Here is a 21,718-nt window from a genome sequence, read left to right as displayed (position 1 = left end):
GTTTAAATAGATTTTGCAGTCCAGCACATTAACCCACAGCGCCGCCTCAGGACTCCTAATTAGCCTTAGATGGAGGCAGAGATGGGGGCATGGAGAGGACGAGTGGCTGAGGACTCTAGATTCATGGACTAAGAAGAGAAGGACTACGAGCTGGTGGCCAGGAGCAGTCTTGCAGAATGTGCCCTTTGGAGATGTAAATTATTATATATGCCAGAGTGGGTTTTTTTTGTTTGTTTGTTTGTGTGTTTTTTAAAAAGCTAAACTGGATAGAGAGAAATACTGTTAACTGATGGTACATAGAGGGGATTATAATCATTGTAATGAAACAAGGTATATGATTTGTTGAATGTAAAACTGATGACATGCCCTGTAAATTTTCAGTCAATCCACAATAAAAAACCTTAAATTAAAAAAAAAAAAGTAAAAGAAAACAACTTGGCTTGGTTCAGGTGCATCTAGTCCTCAAGCTGACATCTTTGCTCTTCAACATTTTAAAAAGGTCTTGTGCAGCAGATTTGCCTAATGCAATATGTCATCTGATCTCTTGACTGCTGCTTTCCTTAGTGTTGATAGTTGATCAAAGAAGAATGAAGTCCTCCACAACTTCAATCTTTTCTCTGTTGATAAGAATGTTGTTTATTGGTCCAGTGGTGAGGAGTTTTGTTTTCTTTACATTGAGATGTAATCCATACCGAAGGCTGTGTTCTTTGATCTTCATCAGTAAATGTCCTCTTCACTTTCTGTAAGTAATGTTGTATCATCTGCACATCACAGGTTTTTATTTGAGAAGGGCAGACTATGGGTCCATATCCAAAGAAGTAGTGATGCCAGGGTTGGAGGCAGAGATGATGAAGTGGAGAGATGGAGCGTCTGGGGACTCTAGACTGAAGGAGGGAGAGGGGCTGGGTGCTGAAGGCTGGGGGGCCGGCTTGCAGGGTACGGCCTTCATTTGTTTGAATGTTTATATATTCCTGAGTGCTTCGATGTAAAAAAATAAAAAACAAAACAAAACAAAAAAAGAAATTGAAATTCAGTATGACACAAAGCAAAGAGACTTAGTCTTTTTATTATGATGAAACCCAGTCTTGATTTATTCAAGAAGGAAATTACCAGATTGAAAAAGGCCTGGTTGTTTTTTCTCATCTGAAAGTTGGGATTTCCCAAAAAATTGTTCTGAGAAACAGTCATTTTATTCTATTTGTAGTTATAAATATGTATAAATAGACACTGGAAGAGTTCCTTGTTTTCTAGCAGTGACAACTATATAATTAAATAATAGACAAAAAGCATGTGTCCATTATGTGTGTATCTGTGTGTGAGCATGTGCTGTCTTATAAATGAGTAATCTTCTCTAAAGCCATATTGGTATAACTTTTGTCCTTGGAATTGTAACCAGGGTCATGGGCCAGGCTTTCTTTCCTGAGTCCATTCTGTAATGCAGATTCAACTCCTTGTTTCCAAGCACTGTCAACCTCAACATTTTCCTAAGGAAAACAGAAAGATACGGATTATGACAGTATTGATTAGCAAGACAACGCAAGGGAATCTTATTTGGGCCTCCTCCTTAAAACATCTTCATTATAAAAACAAACAACTCAGACCTAAGGTGCTTTCTAACTGATAACTTTGAGGCACCCATTTAAAATAAACCAAACCATTTGTTATTGAATGGTGACTCAGGTGTGTGTTAGAGTCAAACTGTGCTACATATATTTTCTCAGTGGTTGATTTTTTTGGATGTAAAATAGACCTTTCTTCAAGTTATCTCTGGGTGGTCTCAAACCACTAACATTTTAGTTAGCAGAGGAGCTTTTAGTTCTTTGCTCTGGTAGTGTTGTTGTTATGAATTGGGCTGCGAGTTGCAAGGTCAGCAGTTCGAAACTACCAGCTGCTGTGTGGGACAAAGATGAGGCTTTCTGCTACCATAAAGTTTTACAGCCTCGAAGCCCTGTTCAGGGTCGCTATGGGTGGGAACCGACTCCACGGCACTTAACAACAATACCCAAGGGAGATCTGCTTCAACTGTTTAGCCATGACGGCACTGTTTCTAATGGAACAACATTTTTTTTATTATTATTACAGTATGTCTTACGTTGTGTGACATTTAGTACAGAAATCTTGTAAGGCAGTCCACCTAAGGCAAGACAAATCTGTACATCACATAATAAGGACTCTGGTTGTTGCTATTAAGTGCTGTCAAGTTGGTTCCGACCCATAGCGACCCTGTATAGGGTTTCTGAGGAATAGCTGGTGAGCTTGAACCAACGAGACGTTGCAGTTCAAACCGACTTTGTAGTCCAGCGCATCAACCCACAGCGCCACACATGTGTAATGGTTAAGAGTGTGACTGCGAATCTCAAGGTCAGCAGTTTGAAACTACCAGCTGTTTTGCCGGAGAAAGATGAGGCTTTCTGCACCTGTAAAGATTTACAAACCCAGAAACCCAGGGTTACCATGAGTCAGAACCAACTCGACGGCACATAACCACCACCACCATATAGCAGTGTCACCCAGCCTCCCATTCCTACATGCAAAATCAGGGTGGTGGTGGTAGTTGAATGTTGTTGAGTTGATTCTGACTCATTGAGACCTATATAGTGTTTCCAAGGCTGTAATTCATTATGGGAGCAGAAAGCTTCATTTTTCTCTCTCAGAGTTTGGTGGACTTGAACTGCTGTCCTTGCAGTTAGCAGCCAAACATGTACCCCACTATGCCACCAGGGGTCCTTCGGGGGATGCTATGTAAATTCTCGTGGAGGCTGCTAAGGTTTGACTTTGGCAAAGGACCCTGACTGTGACAAGCCAAGTGTTCTCTCTCAGCCTCAACTGAGGAAGCTGTCTGCATGAATTGAATATTTTATTTGGCCCAGGAAGTCTGTAAACTAGTAAATAACTTCATTCTTGCTTCAGGACTTTCTCAAAATCCATTTATCCAAACAATAGTCTGCTCAACCAGCTGTCCTCTCAACACAATAGATAGTTTATCTAGGTAAACAGCTCCTTCACAGAATGATAAATTGTTCACTGCAGCAACTCCCTTCTTATCAAACCACTGGTTTGTGTACTTATCAAGACTGATTTCAGGACCTTCACCTGTGTGTGTTTATCAATCTTTAACTGTCATAGCACACATTTTGCTCAGTCTCCAAAAGCTTCTTGCTTTTAGAGATCTGGTTTAACCACTTAAGCTCCAACTCCTATCAATATCTGCCTCCTTTCCAAGCCTCAGTCAAGGTAAGGTGGCATACTCTTTTGTTGTCATTGTTAGGAGCTGTCGAGTTAGTTCTGACTCATAGTGACTTTGTGTAGGGTTTCCAAGGAGCAACTAGTGGGTTTGAACTGCCAACCTTGCATTTCAAACTGACCTTTCAGTCCAGTGCATTATCCTGTAGCTGCAGACCAAGATTTACACTACTGTAGTGTAAGTATTTGAAGTCTTGGTGTGGCTTGGTGGGCTAATGTGTCAGCCTGCAAAGTCATTTGAACTGCAAGGTCGGTGTTTCAAGCTTACCAGCTGCTCCTATATAGGGTCGCTATGGGTTGGAATCAACTCAACGGCGCTTAACAACAACAACAGTGTAAGTATTACATTAAGCTTTCCTTGATGCACATGTTATTATGGTGCTTTTGGAAAGGAAAGCAACTGACAATTAAAAATATGTAAGTGATATGGGTTAGGAGTCGCTCTCCTAGAGTTTTAAAAGAATAGAATGTCAGGAACTAAAAGAGCAAAAGGAACTCAAAGAAAAAAGAAAAAACCTACAGCCTTGTCCTTTATGTTGTCAGTGAAGAAACACAGATGAAGCAGCTGTGAAGTTAACAAGAAGCATCGCTTCTCCGAAGCCCAGCAGTATCAAATGCTAGCATACCCTCTCTTGGAGAGATTATGGCTTTGCTATCTATGTTAGTCCATATAATAGCATTGTTTTTCGTCAACAAAAATCCAAACCTCACAAAATGAAAAATCAATCTTCCCCATTGTTGATTGAGGCATTTCCTGTTTCCTCTTGAGTAACTTCCCTCACTGCACTGAGTCAGTAAAATTGATTTTTTTTCAAGATAATAGACTATTCCCTGGGTATTTGACTGACTGACCTGTTTTGATACTTGGATGGCTCTGGCCCTACCTGGACTTCATAAATATGTCTTAATGAGAGAAGGAAAAGTAGGGGGTCATGAACATCTTTTTATTTCTCTGCTTAAAAGACCTCCAGTAAACCTAAGTTATACTTGTACTCCATGGAACTCAACAAGTTTGTATCTGTTTCTTGTAGGGTCCCTCACAGTTCTCAGATGAGAAAAACTAAATCTCTCTAAAACCACAGTCCTAGTGTGGCGCTGTGGGTTAATGTGCTGGACTGCAAAGTCAGTTTGAACTTCAAGGTTGGCAGTTCAAGCTCACCAACAGCTCCCTGGAAACCCTATACAGGGTCGCTATGAATTGAAACTGACTCGACAGCACTTAACAACAAGAAGAAGGTTCAGAGAGGTTATATCATTTACCCAAGGAAAGTAAAACATAGAGGTGGGATTAAACCCAAGGCTACCTGACTCTAAAGCACATGCTTTTAACAAGATTTATTAACTTTTTAACTAGATTATCCTTTTATACTAGATTATGCTCCCATTTTATTATTTTTTTTCTATTATTTGTTACCATATTTTTTCCAAGAATTCACCCTCACAGGGTTTGAAAGGAATGTTGTAAATTGACCTTTTGCAATGTCAACATATTACCTTGCTTAAATACTAATCAGGAAAACAGGAAAAGGCTTTTAAAAGAAAGAAATAAATGTAAAGTAAAAACTTGGTGAAAATATATGCCTGAGTGGGGTTTTTTGTTTGTGTGTTTTTTTAAAAAAAGCTAAAGTGGATAAAGAGAAATACTTTTAACTGATGGTATATGGAGGGGATTATAATCAATGTAATGAAACAAGTTATATGAATTGTTGAATGTAAAACTGATGATGTGCCCTGTAAACTTTCACTCAATCCACAATAAAAACCTTAAATTAAAAAAAAAAAACAAAAAAACTTGGTGAAAAACATTAATCAGGTAAGGAACTCTGAATTTGAAACCCAGATTCTTTTAGGTTATAGCATTCACTGCCTTCCCCCTCAGCCCCTTACTTGCAGCTGGCTGACATTGGTGGAAAGGAAATTCCTTTGAGTCAATTACCGATTTTTTCAGAAACTGAAAGACCAGCTCACCTGCTCTGTCCCACTATCATGCTGAACTCCACACCAGCATAGGGTTTTGTATTTCTTGGACCAAAAGCAAAATAAATTGCATACTGGTCTAATTAACAGTGGTTGGATATCTTGACCACGTTGGCGACCTATTAAAGAAAGACAACTGAATTAGGGGGTTGCATACTTTCAGGGACTTAGTAGAAGGATTGGACCATTGTCAGTTGGAGAAGCAGGTCACTTTTGAATGTAACAGTGACCAAAGACCTGACTGGTTAATGGACAGAAACTGGTTACTCCTTAAAGGGTTGGAGCCTAGTTTGTTAAATACACTTAAATGATCAGATCAAGCAAGCTAATGGCTTTTCATCTATTGTTGTTGTTAGGTACCATTGAGTCGATAGCAACCCTATGCACAACAGAACAAAACACTGCCAACCTCACCATTGTTGCCACACTTGAGCCCATTGATGCTGCCACTTTGCCAATCCATCTCGCTGGGGGTCTTCCTCTTTTCCTTCGACCATCCACCTTACCAAACATGATAGCTTTATCCAGCAACTGGTCCCGCCTAATAATATTTCCCAAGTATGAAAGACAAAGTTTGGCCATCGTGGCCTCCAAAGAGCACTCTGGCTGCACTTCTTCCAACACAGATCTGTTTGTTCTGTTGGCAGCCCATGGCACTTTCAATATTCTCCTCCAACAACATAACTCAAAAGCATCAATTCTTCTACGGTCTTCCGTATTCACTGTCTAGCTTTTGCATGCATATGAGGTTATTGAAAATACCATGGCTTGGGTCAGGAGCACCTTAATCCTCAAGCTGATATCTTTGCTCGTCAACACTTTAAAAAGGTCTTGTGCAGCCGATTTGCCTAATGCAATACGTCATTTGATTTCTTGACTGCTACTTTCATGGGTGCAGATAGTTTATCCAAAAAGAATGAAGTCCTTGACGACATCAATCTTTTCTCCGTTGATAAGAATGTTGTTTATTGTTCCAGTGGTGAGGATTTTTGTTTTCTTTACATTGAAATGTAATCCATACTGAAGGCTATGCTCTTTGATCTTCATTAGTAAATGTTTTAAGTCCTTTTCACTTTCAGCAAGCAAGATTGTATCATCTGCATAGTGCAGGTTGTTAATGAATCTTCCTCCAATCCTGATGCCACATTTTTCTTTATAGAACTCAGCTTCTCGTATTATTTGTTCAGTGTTGGGGACCACAAGCACTGAGATGCTGAGGCCCTGTGTCATGGACGAAAATCCAACACAAAGGCCCCACTCAGGATTGCTAGCCAGGGACCCTGAGGGCCAAAGGAAGTGACCTCCTGACATCCCGGGTTCACTGGTTTTTGCGAACTCACCTCTGTATAATTTTCTTTGGTCTTATTATTCATTCTATGCTTCTAACTCCAGTAATTGTAGCTTCTGAGAAAATGGTGTCTTATGTGCCTCTCTTAATGTCTCCATTGTGTTAGCAGTGCATAGGGTCCTGGGAACAAATCTCTCTGGCCACCTGGCAAGCATGTCCAAATTATTCAGTTATGTTTGATATTAATTAATACATGAGCTCTTGATATCCATGCACCATATTAAAACCAAAACCCTTTCTAAAACTGAGGCCGTGAAAGTTCCAAAGGCAAGTTTGCTGGGATTATGCAAAGGGGATCTGGCAAGAATTCGCCCAAAGTATTCACTCAAAGTAAATTGGTAAATTCCGGGAGTATTGTTCAAGGAATAATAGTAGCAACCCCTTCAAACTGTCCCCAGGTGTAAACCATTAACCCAGACGTCCTCCTTCCTCCTGAAAGCCTAAGCCAGGTGGCTGAAACAGCTTGACTATCTTCAGACCTTTTAAATCCTTTTCACCTTTACCCATTAGAGATTAAGCGCTATAGGTATGTTAATTAGCCTTGAGAAACCACAAGTCGCTGCCTTAGGATTTGAGCCAAAAAAGTAATTTATAACAGTTTGCTTGAATTTTTGGAAAATTAAGAATGTTAGATTATTAAGACAATTTGAGATGTATATTTTAGAATTTGTTCCTGTAAATCATTGTGTCCTGTTTTGAATGATTAATCACATTTCATTTCTGTACCCTGTCTTAATAATCCCCTTCTTCCTTTGTGTAAAATCCCTCCCTGAAATAAAAGATGGATGCAGATTGAATCCTGCATGCATTACTGCTTGCAGGGCCATGCTGCTTGCCATGCAGGGTCTGTCTGCCGGTTTTGCATCCACTCTGGTCTCGGAGTGTCTCCTTTTTTCTCTCGTTGCGTATTTGTGTATGTTCTTTTTCTATTTCTTTCGCCGCTAGATCTCCCTACTTCGTGAACTAAACTTCCCTGTCGAGGCAGGTCCCCGACAGTTCAGCATACAGGTTGAATAAATATGGTGAAAGAATACAACCTTGTCGCACACCTTTCTTAATTTTAAACCATTCAGTGTTCCCATGTTCTGTTCTAACAATTGCCTCTTAGTCCATGTAGAGATTCCTCATGAGCACAAGTAAGTGTTTCATCTGTATACACTATATAAAGATGTTTGGAGAGTTGTTAGCAGATGAAAAGCTGAGATTACAAAATGTATGTATTATTCCTTATCGTACAAACCAGTTGCCATCAAGTTGACTCCTACTCATGTGTCAGAGTAGAACTGTGCTCCATACGGTTTTCAATGGCTGATTGTTTTGAAGTAGGTCACTAGACTTTCTTCCAAGGAGCCTCTAGGTGGGCTCAAACCTCTAACCATTACATTAGAAGCCAAGCATATTAGCTCTTTGCATTCCTTTTCATCCCCAAGGTTCTCTTAGATTTAAATATCTCGGGATGTATAATCAGAGTAATCAGGCATTGGGGCGAGCAAATAGTATTTCCAGTACAAAGTCTCCAGAAATATTGCCATTCAGATTATCTGTTGAGTAGGAATCATAACTTCCCATTGGGTCCTGCTTCAGAGGAGTTAATGATAGAGTTGTGGTGGAATGTCTTAATAATTTATTCAGCTAAAATATATGCTCTAAGGAGACAGAGTAGTAAGAGTATAGTGGATCCATCCAACTCCACCACCTCTCACCGCTCTCACATGAACTTTGGTTCTGAACCATGAGATGTACTGGGACTTAAAATATGGACATTGATCATAGAAACCAAAAATGTAAGAATTCCACGAGCCTGAAAAGTTGCCTGAAAGAATATATACGAAGAAAACAGTAAGATTCTCCTCTGCTTCCAGCAGGACGTAGCTAAGACTGAACCCATGAGACAAGAAGGCGGTGACGGGAAAACTCTAGTCTCTGACTAAGGTGAAGAAAGCCTCTCCTAATATTTGACCTTCCTTATTGTTGTTAGGGAGTCCTGGTGTGGCACTGTAGGTTAATGCGCCAGACTGCAAAGCTGTTTGAACAGCAAGGTCGGTGGTTCAAGCTCACCAGCTGCTCTTCAGAAACCCTATACAGGGTTGCTATGGGTCAGAATCGACTTGACAGCACTTGACAACAACAACAATAACAAATTGTTGTTATATTACAGAGAATTTTTCTCCCTCAGATCTCTAGAGGCAATGTGTCAAAGCAACTTTTTTTTTTCCCTCCAATTTCAACATTGGATTTTATTTATATGATACAATGGCATCTTTTGGGTAAACTTGTAAAGCAACAATAATGTTTCCCAATGAAATTCTCATAGGATAGCCCTTGCTATCCTCTGAGAATGAACAGATGCATTGTTATTATGTAAAAAAAAAAATTACTTGTCACAAATTTTCTGGCCTTTTTCTCACCAATGCAGTTTTCTATTTTGTTAAAACATCTTCCTAATAAGCCTTTGTAATCATCCTGTGGTCTCCAGAAAATCTATCAATATTACCTGTTTGAAATTCCAGACAAAACAGTTGCTATAACCTTTTGAGCGGACCTTTCTGCCTTGAATTTAACTGGCCCAGCAGATCCCCTTGGAAGCCACTGTTTTGATTGGTCTTTTATTTTTTTGAAGGCAAAGTTGACCCAAGTGTGCCAATGAGAGAACTTGCTTGCAACCACCCACAGGTCATAGAGACATGTTTCAATATGTTTTATTTGGAATAACCCCATATATATGAAAGTAGAACCCTAGTAGCTAGACTTTTTTTTCCTTCCCCTAATATAAGAGCCCTTCAGAAGTTTGTGGGAAAATATCATGATCTTTAAATTCCCGTTGTCCATGAACTTTTTAAGCTCCTTCATGTGTATGTGTGTGTTTGTGTGTGTGTGTGTATACCAGATATACATTAGTGGCTTGTTTTACATGCCAGGTAGGAGAAAGTAGGCATATTTCTATTGAAAGAATAATTTTTAGGGTGGGCCCAAATTCACACTCATATGATGAAAATGGTTTACATATTCCTTGATCTCCCAAGTGAGCAAGCTATGGAACCAACCTGTTATGAAGCTGATGATTAGTCCAGCAATAATGCACCCTAGGCAACCCACTGCACTGTAGTAAAGGTAGGAGAGGGAATACCAGGTATCAGCTATGGCAGGTCTGTGAAGGATAAGAACACACATGTCTAGTTACAGAAGTTCTGAAATTATGATTCACAGTCATTTAGAGGACTAATGAGGGTTCATTAAGGGGATGAACATCTCGCCAAATGCCAAAGCTTGATTTTTTTGTCATTTGTTTGCATTTTAATGCATTCTAGACCAGTTGTGCGATCTATTCTACACAATCCAATCTATCCTTGAATTTTCAAGTACAGGCAGTCACCAAATTGTGAACAAAATCTGTTCTAACCATGTCTTTAAGTCAAGACAGTTACACACAGCTTTCATTCAGCTTTTCTGTAGACAAGAAAAAGACTCAACATATTCTCAATAATTTAGAAGGTACTTGCGTAATAAATTAGAAGGTACTTGCGTAAGTAAAGAAATTGTAACACATAATGTGTTGCAAGTAGGTTTGATTGCATTATTTCAAAGTAAAGGCAAATTTACATAACAGTTAAGGGCAGGTACTGGTCATCCAAGACATCCTGGTGTAGAGCTATAGAATAAGCCCTGGACCACAAGGTCAGTTTGAACCACAACATCGGTGCTTCAAACTCACCAGCTGCCCCTTGGAAACCCTATGACTTTCCAAGTTCTGTCTCAATGAGTCAGAACCAGCTCGACATCACACGACCACTACCACCACCACCACTAGTCAGCCATAAATCGAATGTTCAGAACCCAGGGACTGCCTATATTGCAATCAGAACTGTGATTTCCATTTCTTTTGTGACATTTATTCAGCAAATATTCACAAAGCCAAGATTTAATGCCCAGAATGGTGACAGGCATTTGAGATCTCAAGATAAGCATGCTACAAAGTCTACATTCTCAGAGTTAACAGGTAATTATAAAATGGTGTGGCAGCACCTTAGTAGAATAGGAACAAAGGATTATGGGAGCATTCAGGAACAGTATTAAGTCCACACTGATGCAGGAGATAATAGCTTCACTTATTGTTAAAGAATGGTTAATAGTTAACCAAGCAAAGTGTTTTTCAGTGCCAAGATTTTACATTTTCAGTGCCAAGATTTAACATTCCAAGAAAAGAGGATAGAATGAGCGGAGGCATAGAGGGGGAAATCAGCATGGTGAAGCTGGGAACCACATATTGATATAGTTGGACTACAGGGTCTTAAGACTACAGTCTTAAGGTACATTTGAAAAGTAAAAATGACTGCAGCTTGGATAGAGTGGATTAGAAAAAGAAAAATGAGAGAGAAATGAGGAAAGGCAATGGAAAACAACAGGCTAATGTTATTCTTCTGGACTTTGGAACTAACTCAGTGTGTTCAGGGTCATTCTCCTCATGGCTTGCACCCTATTCCATCCAGACTCCTTTCCTTTTGAAAGTGCTATGATCGCATACTCACTCATTTTCAAACACTTCACTGTTTTTCTGGTTTTGCACTAATACCCCAAATCACACTTTTTCCTCATCACTCTTATAAATCTAAATACAGAGTAACAGAGACCAGCAGCAAACTGGATCCCTCTGCCCAACACTTTTCAGTGCTGGGTACTACTCACAGTGGTCCTCAGAGCAAGAGGTTTCATCAGACTTATCCCTCTAGAAAGTGTCTACCTCTATCCTACTGAGCCACTTGCTAAGATTTAGCATTAACTTTAAGATGAGTGTTACCTGCTAGGCAGCACTGGAGGCACCGATTCTGTAACATTTGATGGAACACACTGGTCTGTTGACAAAGGCAAGGGCCATGTCTTGGAGTCTGGTGCAGGGTAAATGAAGGCTCCAATGGCCACCCAAAATGACAAGGTAATTCCAGTTAAAAGACCTCCAAGTGCACCCTGGATGAAAAAAAATACCAGTAAGTTATGGGGATTGGATAAAGCTGTCTATTGAAAGAATGATGATATAGGGGAATCTGTGCCACACAGATTATAGGTACTGATACCAATTCCTTCACTACAAGTTCTGGAAACTATTTGTGCAAACTGCCTTCCTTACAACGCCCACAATGCAGGTTTAGTAACTTCTTTCTTAACTAAAAAAACACTGAATGCTATTATAGTGACCATATTATTTGCGGGTTTTAAGAGGAAAACAAAAAATTTATTTTGTTTTTTTCATTTTATCATCTAAAAGCTGTTGAAAATTGACTTCACAATGGTAATGCAGGCAAATGTGGTCAGTTTTAATGTCATTTATTATACAGAAATGCTTATTCCCATCACTTCTTCCTAAGAAACTCTGGCAGAGTCCTCAGGCTCTCAAGGTTTTTGTTTTGTTTTGTTTTGTTTGAGTCCAAACACCAACAGATACCACCACTCCTCTGTCAGTTTGTCATACTGTGGTGGCTTTTGTGTTGCTGTGATGCTGGAAGCAATGTCACTGGTATTTACAATACCAACAAAATCACCTATGATGGACAGGTTTCAGCTGAGATTCCAGACTAATACAGACTAGAAAGGAGTGGCAGACTAGTTCTGAATGATTGTTGTTGTTAGGTGCCATCGAGTCTGAATGTTTAGTCACTGAAAATCTTATGAATAGGAGTGGAGCAATGTTAGCATCAGAATATTGAATATTGAAACCTCATGAATATCACCAGACTATTGTCAGATACAGTGTCAAAAGATGAGCACATCAGGTTGGAAGACACTCAAAATACGATTGGGGAAGAGCAGCCTCCTGAATGTAGAGTTGACTCTGATGATGCTTCTTTTGCTGATGGGACACAACTCAAATGAGGAGAGGAGAAACAGCTGAAATATTAATTAATAACCAGAATATGGAACGTACATAGTATGGATTTGGGAAAATTGTAAGTTGTCAAAAATGAAATAGAAGGCATAAAGATCGATATCCTCGGCATTACTAACTGAAATGGACTGGTATTGGACATTTTGAATCGGACAGTCATATGGTTTACTATGCAGGGAATGACAAATTGAAGAGGAATGACATCACATTCATTATCAAAAAGAACATTTTATGATTATTCATGAAAGATAATGCTGTCTGTGATAAGATAATATTCATACACATACAAGGAAGACCTGGTGTGGTGCTTTTGCATAATCGCTGAATAGCTAATCACAAGTATGGTGGTTCAGACCCATCAGCAGCTTCTTGGAAATCCTATGCAGGGTCACTATGAGACACAAATCAACTCAAAAGCACTTAACACTAACAGCAGGGAAGACCAAATAATATCTCTATTATTCAAATTTATGAGCCACCAACAAAAGCTTGTGATGATGATATTGAAGAATTCTACGAACTTCTTCAGTCTGAAATTGATCAAACATGCAATCCGGATGTTTTGATAATTATTGGTGATTGGAATGTAGAGGTTGGAAATAAGGAGGAAGAGTTAGTAGTTGGAAAATATGGCCTTAGTGATAAAAATAAAGATGGAGATGGCACAATAGAATTTTGCAAGCCCATTGACTTATTTCTTGCAAATCCAGTTTTAAACAGCATAAAAGATGACTATATACTTCAGATTCACTAGATGGAATATATAGAAATCAAATTGGCTACATCCCTGGGAGTACACAGTGAAAAAGCTCTCTATCAGCAGCTAAAAAAAGGCCAGGGTCAGACCATCAATTGCTCATATGCAAGTTCAGGCTGAAACTGAAAAAAATTAAAGCAAGTCCATGAGAGCCAATATATGACCTTGAACACATCCCACCTGAATTTAGAGATCATTTGAATAATAGATTTGAAACATTAGACACTAATGACCCAAGACAGAGGAGTTGTAGGATGATATCAAAAACATAATAAAGCAAAAGGTCATTAAAAAAACAAGGAAGAAGAGAAGGAAAAGACCAAAATGGATGCCAAAAGAGACTCTGAAACTTCTTGCTCTCCTGTGTACCAATGCTAAGGCAAATAGAAGAAATGAAGAGGTAAAAGAGCTGAACAGAAAATTTCAAAGGGCAGCTCAAGAAGACAAAATTAAATATTGTAATGAAAAGTGTAAAGACCTGTAGTTAGAAAACCAGAGGGGAAGAGCAAACTCAGCATTTCTCAAGCTGAAAGTACTGAATAATTCAAGCCTTGACTTGAAGTACTGAATGACTCTATCCAATATTGAATTGAATGATTCATCATTCAATATTGAATGATGCAGAAAGCATCAAAAGAAGATGGAAGGAGTACAGAGTCACTGTAACAAAAAGAAATAGTCAATGTTCAACCATTTCAAGAGGTAACATGATCAAAAGCCTGAAGGAAGGAGTCCAAGGTGCACTGAAAGCTTTGACAAAGAACATGGCTCCAGGAATTGATGGAATACTACTGCACTACTTCAAGAAACTAAAGCAACACTCAGCAACTCACTCATCTATGTCAAGAAATTTGGAAGACCACTGCCTAGCTAACTACCTGGAAGAAGTCCATATTTGTGCCCGTTCCAAATGTGACTCAACAGAATGCGGAAATCATCAGACAATATAATTATTATCATATGCAAGTAAAATTTTGCTAAAGACCATTCAAAAACGACAGCAACAGTACCTTTACAGGGAACTCTGCCAGAGGTTCAAGCCAGATATAGATGAAGATATGGAATGAGGGATATCATTGCTGACATGAAAGGGATCTTGGCTGAAACCAGAGATTACCAGAAATATGTTTACTTGTGTTTTATTGACTGTGCAAGTGGCTTCCAACTGTATTGATCATGACAAACTATGGATAACATTGCAAAAAATAGATGTTCCAGAACACTTAATTGTGATCACGAGGAACCAGTACATTGACCAAGAGGCAGTTGTTCGAATAGACCAAGAGAACACCAAGTGGTTTAAAGTCAGTAAAGATGAGAGCTATACTTTTTGAATCTGTATGCTGAGAAAATAATCCGAGAAGCTGGATTATATGAAGAATGTGGCATCAGGTTTGGAAGAAGATTTTCATTAACAATTTGTGATATGCAGATGATACTACTTTGCTTGCTGAAAGTGAAGAGGACATAAAATATTTACTGATTAGGATCAAAGACCATAGCTGTTAGTATGGGTTGCATCTCAACGTAAAGAAAGCAAAAATCCTTGCCATTGGATCAATAAATAACATAAAGATAAATGGGCAGAAGATTGAAGTTGTCAAAGACTTCATTTTGCTCAGATAAATCATCAACCCTCATGGAACAGAAGTCAAGAAATCAAAGGACATATTGCCTCAAGCGAATCTGCTGCAAAACACCTCTTTAAAGTGTTTAAGAGTAAAGATGTCAGTTTGAGGACGAAGGTGCACATGAACCAAGCCATGAGGTAATTTTTAATAGTCTCATACGCATTTGAAAGTTGGACAATGAATAAGGAAGATCATAGAAGAATTGATGCATTTGAGGTATGGTGTTGGAAGGGAATATTAAAAGTATCATGTACTGACAGAAGAACAAACAAATCTATATTCGAAGTAGTACCGCCAGAATGCTGGTCAGACTTAGTCTCTCACACTTTGGACATATCAGAAAGAATCAGTCCCTGGAGAAGGACATCATGCTTGGTAAAGTGGAGGGTCATGAAAAAAGACGAAGACCCCCTATGAGATGGATTGGCACAGTGGCTGCAGCAATGGGCATAGGAATGATTGTGAGATTGCCGCAGGACCTGGCAGTGTTTCGTTTTGTTGTCCATAAAGTCACTGAGTCAGTACAACAGGGTCAAGTTTTCTTAAGTCTAAAGATATAGACTTAGAATGTCTACATGTATGGATGGTAATAAGTGAAAAAATGGACTCCTTCCTAGAATTAATAATAAAGACAACATTTTAAATGGTCTAAAATATGTTATTTTTCCAAATAAATATACGTTTTACACATTCACCAGCATTTATTTGAGGATCTACTACTGATTTGTCAGCCGAGCACAACAGAGAAGTTGTAGGTGCCAGAATACCTAAGACTCACTCCCTCGTCCCTTCTTAAATAAGGTAGTCAGTTTCATTAAATTAAATGGGATTTTAGGTAACCAAAAAGAAAATATTGAAATTGATATTTTCCAGTTTTAAAAATTGTATTTTACTTATTTCTGAATTTAATGGTCTAAATTATATCTGTGTGTCCCTCATTTAAAGACAATCATTAATTGAAACCTTAAAGTATCCTCCCTTAAGCCATCACACAATACTTCATGATTACCTCTCCCCTTCTTTGTTTTCAGTTTCTAAAAGGATTCACTGAAATCAGAGACAGAAGGTCTCCCATTATGTTTACTTATATGATGAAAAGAGGCCACCATTCTTTCACTGGCAACAATAAACGATGTTTTCAAGGAGGGGTGAGAGGAGAGAAAGCAGAAAGAAAATGGCTGGGGCCCAGTCTTAGGTGAGAATTGTGAAGAGGGCTATGGGGTTCTTACCTTCCAGTTCACAAAAGGGAATACAATCCCCAGAGTGAACAAGCCAAGCATCGGTCCACCGCACATGCCATGGATACTAAGGGCAGCCTGTGGGGCAAAGCAGACCAGAGAAAGTCCTTCATTTCACTGCATCCCATGATCCTCCTGGGACCTTTCCCTCTCATGGGCCTGGAAAAAACTGTGGTCCCTGTCCTGAGGTGGCACTATAGGATAAGCAGTGGACTGCTAACCACAAGGTCGGTGATTCAAACCCACTAGTCGCTCACTGGCCACGGGAGAAAGATGAGGCTTTCTGCTCCCATGAAAATTTACAGCCTCAGAAACCCTGTACAGGGTCGCTATGGGTCAGAACCGACTCGACAGCACATAACAACAACAACAGTTGCTCACTGGAAACCCTACACAGGGTCATTATGAATCAGAATTGACTCAATGGCACTTAACAACAACAACAAGTCACTGTAACCTTATGCTTTCCAGAAATATTTCTCTTTTCTGGGCTTATTGGTAGAGGCACCATGCCCTCAGCTGGAACTCTTTGATTTATTTATTTTTCTATCTTGTCAAAAAGTTTTTTGCCTTTTTTTTTTTTTTTTAAATGCTATAGCAAATAAATTGCACTATAATTTGTTCATGTTTCATAGAGTTGAGTAATTCTATCATTTTGATAATAATAATTGCCTGCTGCCCTCCCTTCACTCCACCCCACCACACCCCACCCCACCCCAAGAACACCTCCAGGGTATTAAAGCATTAGAGACATTGTGGGGAGATTTATCGGTGGTGGTGGTTATGTGCCATGGAGTCGGTTCCGACTCATAGCGGCCCTGTGCAGGGTTTCTGAGGTTGTAAATCTTTACGGGATCAAAAAGCCTCATCTTTCTCCCGAGGAACAGCTGGTAGTTTTGAACTGCTGACCTTGCAGTTTGCAGCCTGATTCGTAACCACTACGCTACCAGAGCTATTGGACACTCCATATTCCAATGTATTCCTCCCTGTCCATATGGCTCTGATCTCTTTTGGAAAATGAAAATGTTTAGCAAATACTTCTCCAAACCTGACAGTCTAAATGACTGACTGATGCTAAGAAATCAAGAAACAATTCACTGTCAACATATAGTCTTGTAACATGGTTTCCCAAGAGTCATGCAAGTGCACATACACTGACACACATAAAGTGAGCATGTGTACATGCATACATAAAACACACACATTAGCAGCATCTTTTAATACCAATTCTGAAACTTGGGGGTTTGGGCATTAAAGGGTGAGCTTATGAAGCTCTAAAGATCTTAAAAAGAGGACTTCTGTATTTTTAAGCAAATAGCATAAATTTTATTATTTTCTTTACAAACTATACAACTTCTCATGCTCCCATTATAGTCATTATTGTTGTTCGGTGCCATCGAGTCAGTACCAACTCATAGCGACCCTATGCACAGCAGAAGGAAACACTGCCTGATCCTGGGCCAACCTCACCGCTATTGCCACACTTGAGTCCTTCGATGCTGCCACCTGGCCATTAAGCATGTTTAATTGAAAACTTATACCCATTTAGCTGAACCGTCTCCTCAGTAACCAAATCTCATCTAAGCCATGCCTCCTAGTAAGGACTATGGCCAGGAGCACTGCTTTGAGATTGGTGTTGCATATGTCTTGGTCAAGATATTTAGGCTCTTCGTGCTTTAGTTTTCTCATTTGTCACTTGTGGGACATAATACTTGATTCCTGAGGTTGTTGTGAGTATTCAATGAAGGTTCCACAAGAAACTCAGAATTTATTGTTGTCAAGTGCCGTTGAGTTGATTCAGACTCGTATCAACTCTGTATAGAGTTTCTGAGGATCAGCTGGTGATCTTGCAGTCCAGCGCATTAATCCACAGCGCCACACTAGGACTCTGAAACTCAGAATAGTGCCTAGAAACTACAAAATCTATGCTAAGAAAACCCCAAAACACAAATCTATTGCCATCTAATTGATTACAATTAATAATAACCCTACGTTGTTGTTAAGTGTCATTGAGTCAATTTCAGTTCAGAGACTCTGTGTAGGGTTTCCAAGAAGTAACTGGTTGGTTTGAACCACCAACCTTGCATTTAATCATCCCAGTGCTTATTCAGGACTCCAACAGGACAGTGTAAAACTGCTCCATGGGGGTTGCAAGGCTGTAAATCTTTATGGGAGCAGATTGTCTAAATCTTTCTTCTGTGGAGTAGCTGTTGAATTTGAACTGCTGACCCTGAGGTTAGCAGCCTAATGCTTAATTAATTCACTATGACAAACTGGTCTCCTTGGAGCATATGATAATTCTGAAAATGATAAGTATTACTATTTTTATCTTATTAATACTGTTATTACCTAAGTGCTCTGATTACATAGGCATTTTAAACAGCATGACCTTTTCCAAAGGGGGTTTGAAGAAACACTATAGTTGACAGAATTTTGTTGGTGAGACCCAGTCCCCAGCTCACACACACAATTTTGACCACATATCTAGAGTTATACAGGTTTCTTTACAGAAGAACTTCCTAGAACCCAAAGTAAACAAATGTGGGCTGAGGACTCTGATCTCTGAGAGGAGAATGCAGTGTATAGCATTTCCCAGATGTCTATGACCTAGAGTTTTGTGTTTGAGCATTTCCCAGAACATGGTCTCCAGAACCCACTGTATAAAGTCTTAGGCTAAAAATTGTTAGTGTTGCTGTTGTTAAGTGCCATTGAGATGATTCCGACTCACAGCTACTGATGGGTTTGAATCACCAACCCCAAGGTTAGCAGTCCAGGGCTTATCCTACAGCACAACACCAAGACTAAAACATTGGTAGCTTCCCTCTTCTCCACTCAGCACCACTCAGTACAAACACACAAAGTAAGTGTGGTGAGGTTTAGTGAACACGGAATAAAAAATGCTGACTCCAGGTCTCAGTCTTCCCATATGTAAAATCTGAATATGTTGATTCATAGTATTGAGTAGCACAAAGTTGTTAGGACAACCCAGTAGGGAGATTATAGCATACCCATTAAAGTCTGACTTGTTAAGAGGACTTTCTTATTTTTAAGCAAATAACATAACTTGAGCATGTCATTTTCACTTGTCTGTTGTCATCTACAAAATGAAGCCATTTGAAAAATTATCATTAAGGTTCCTTCCAGTGATGATAATCTATGGAATTGATAGTTGAACATATGAGAGGCATTTACAAAATAGTGTAAATGGGCCTATACATTTCAAGCTTGTGTTAATTAAGGGTGAACTATAACGGAATGCTGTTGTTGTTAAGAGGCTACCTTAAAAATAAAAAGGCCCCTTGGGAAACAAAAGAGTGTTGTGGCTCTGTAGGATAGTCATTGGTTGGACTGTGAACCACAGGTCAGGGGTTCGAGCCCACCCGCCACTTTGCCATAGAAAGATGAGGTTTTCTGCTCCTGCAAAGATTTACAATCTCAGAAACCCTATCAGGATCTCTATGAGTCGGAATCAACTTCATGACACTTACCAGTATCAACAGCAACAACATGAAATAAAAGATCACTGTTTCATGTCTTATCTACCAGCATCTCCTAAACTATGTGAACTTTTGTTACACATTTAACCAATCTAGAAAGTGGGACCAGCTGATTATTCACAACTCCCTTCAGATTACAAACATTATACTTCCACCTGGCTGTGGAGGGGGTTCTTGCCCAGTTTTATTTATACATCTCATGTAAATTGAACTTCTGGTTTGGGACCTTAGGATAAGCACTGGACTGCAAACCACAAGGTCAGAGGTTCAAACCCACCAGCTATTTCTCAGAAACCCTATACAGGGTTGCTATGAGTCGGAATTGACTTGACGGCACGTAATAAGAGCAACGTATAAAGAAGCTTTAATGCAAATATCTTTGGAAGAAACAATTTGGTGATTTAAATTCTCCCTAAATTGGGCACGATGATAATAACTTCATGAGAGTAAGTAAAAAGTGGATAAATGTGTAAAAACAATGGCACACCTGGCATCAGAGGCAACTAGAAAATATAGGCCCCTTGAATGGGGGAAAATAAACCTAAAAAAACCTTCACCAAGTTGCCAGTTGTGCTATATAGAGAAGGTGGATACCAAAATGCTTCAAAAATTGAAAAAAGAGTATCAAACACCTGTGATAAAATGGAAAGTTCATACTTCATAGAGAGGACACCTGATTTCTAGTCCTATATCTACTCCTATTTTGTTTGCTGTTGTTGTTGTTAAGTGCCGTCAGGTTGGTTCCAACCCATAGCCACCCTGTATAGGGTTTGCAAGGAGTAGCTGGTGAACTTGAACCACCAACCTTACAGCTCAAACCAGCTTTGCACTCCAACCCATTAAACCACAGTTCCGCACCAGGCCTCCTATGTAGATAAGTCAATTATCAGGTAACTTAATCCACTGTCTCAGTTTCTGGGAAATTAAAATGTTGATCCTTGAACAAACTGGGATTGAACTGCATGGGCTCACTTACACAGATTTTTCTCCCTGTTGCTATTTTGGTGAGTTTAAGTGTTGTGAGTATCCATTTTAAAGCTGTGTGACTAATCTTCATGTGAGTAGCTTATCTCTCCAGTTACTGTTTTAAGCAGATGCTTGCAAAACTTGACCTCAGCCCAATAGCATCAGGAAAAAAACCAAAATGGTATAAATGGGCCCACACATTTCAAACTTGTGTTAATTAAGGGTGAACTGTAATGGAATGAATGCAAGTTCTCATCAGAAAGATACACTTATCTAAACTAGAATGGATTCTACAAATGCCTGTGATTAGCATTTGCTTACTCTCAATCATTGTCTTCATTTAAATGATATAGATCAAAAACTCACTCCATGTTAACAAATATAAAGTATATTAGAATTGCACAAAGCTGTAAGAGGAGCTAAGGAGGCCTGATAGAGTAGTGGGTTATAAATTGGGCTACTAACCACAAGGTCAGCAGTTAGAATCGACCAACTGCTTCATGGGAGAAAGAGGAGACTTTCTGCATGCATAAAGATTTACAGCCTTCAATACCCTGTACAGGGTCTCTATGAGTCAGAACCAAGTTGATAGCACACAACTACCATAAAAGGTTTAATAGGTTGATATGAATTTGATGCTGCTTTGCAAATTGGGTAATTTTGGATGCAGGGAGGGTTGTCAGGTGATTCAGGAGACCTACATCATAAACTTGGCTCAGCCTCTAACTAGTTGTAAGAACTTGAGCATGTCATTTTCACTTCTCTGTTGTCATCTACAAAATGAAGCCATTTGAAAAATTATCCTTAAGACTCCTTCCAGTGCTGATAATCTATTGAATTGGTAGTTGAGCATATGGGAGGCAGAGTTGAGTTTGCATCCAAAATCAATAGTCTTTAACTGGACTATTGGAAACTAATTGGAAAATTACTTCCCTTCTTTACATTTTAGTTTTTACTTTACTTTACTTTTATTTTCTTCATCTGCAAAATTAGTGTATTAATCATACTGTCTGCCTTGTCATTTGCTGTCCAGTGCTTATCCTACAATGCCACACCAGAAGTCCAACTTGAAGTGGTGGAAATGAAATGAAGATATTACATTTAAGACTGTACCTAAAACACAGTATGTGTTCCAAAAATGTTCATTGTTACTACTGTATTTCTATAAACTCTTTGCTAGTGA

General features: G+C 39.2%; 1 protein-coding gene across 1 annotated transcript in view; it reads right to left on the bottom strand.

Annotated features, from left to right (window-relative positions):
• Positions 1–1,330: 1,330 nt before the first annotated feature.
• The window catches only part of SLC5A12 (solute carrier family 5 (sodium/monocarboxylate cotransporter), member 12), a 65,189-nt gene continuing 44,801 nt past the window's right edge, over positions 1,331–21,718 (bottom strand). The window contains exons 11-15 of the mRNA XM_006872387.1: positions 16,064–16,150; positions 11,364–11,530; positions 9,613–9,716; positions 5,212–5,339; positions 1,331–1,484 (exon numbers count right to left, since the gene is read on the bottom strand). Coding sequence (XP_006872449.1) covers positions 1,332–1,484; positions 5,212–5,339; positions 9,613–9,716; positions 11,364–11,530; positions 16,064–16,150 — 639 coding nt within the window. The 3' untranslated portion in view covers position 1,331. The remainder of the gene's footprint in view (positions 1,485–5,211; positions 5,340–9,612; positions 9,717–11,363; positions 11,531–16,063; positions 16,151–21,718) is intronic.

The sequence above is a fragment of the Chrysochloris asiatica genome, unplaced genomic scaffold (assembly GCF_000296735.1).
Source record: "Chrysochloris asiatica unplaced genomic scaffold, ChrAsi1.0 scaffold00196, whole genome shotgun sequence".
Lineage (NCBI taxonomy): Eukaryota > Metazoa > Chordata > Mammalia > Afrosoricida > Chrysochloridae > Chrysochloris > Chrysochloris asiatica.
The sequence above is the reverse complement of the archived record's forward strand: the minus strand, read 5'-3'. Positions and strand labels throughout refer to the sequence as shown.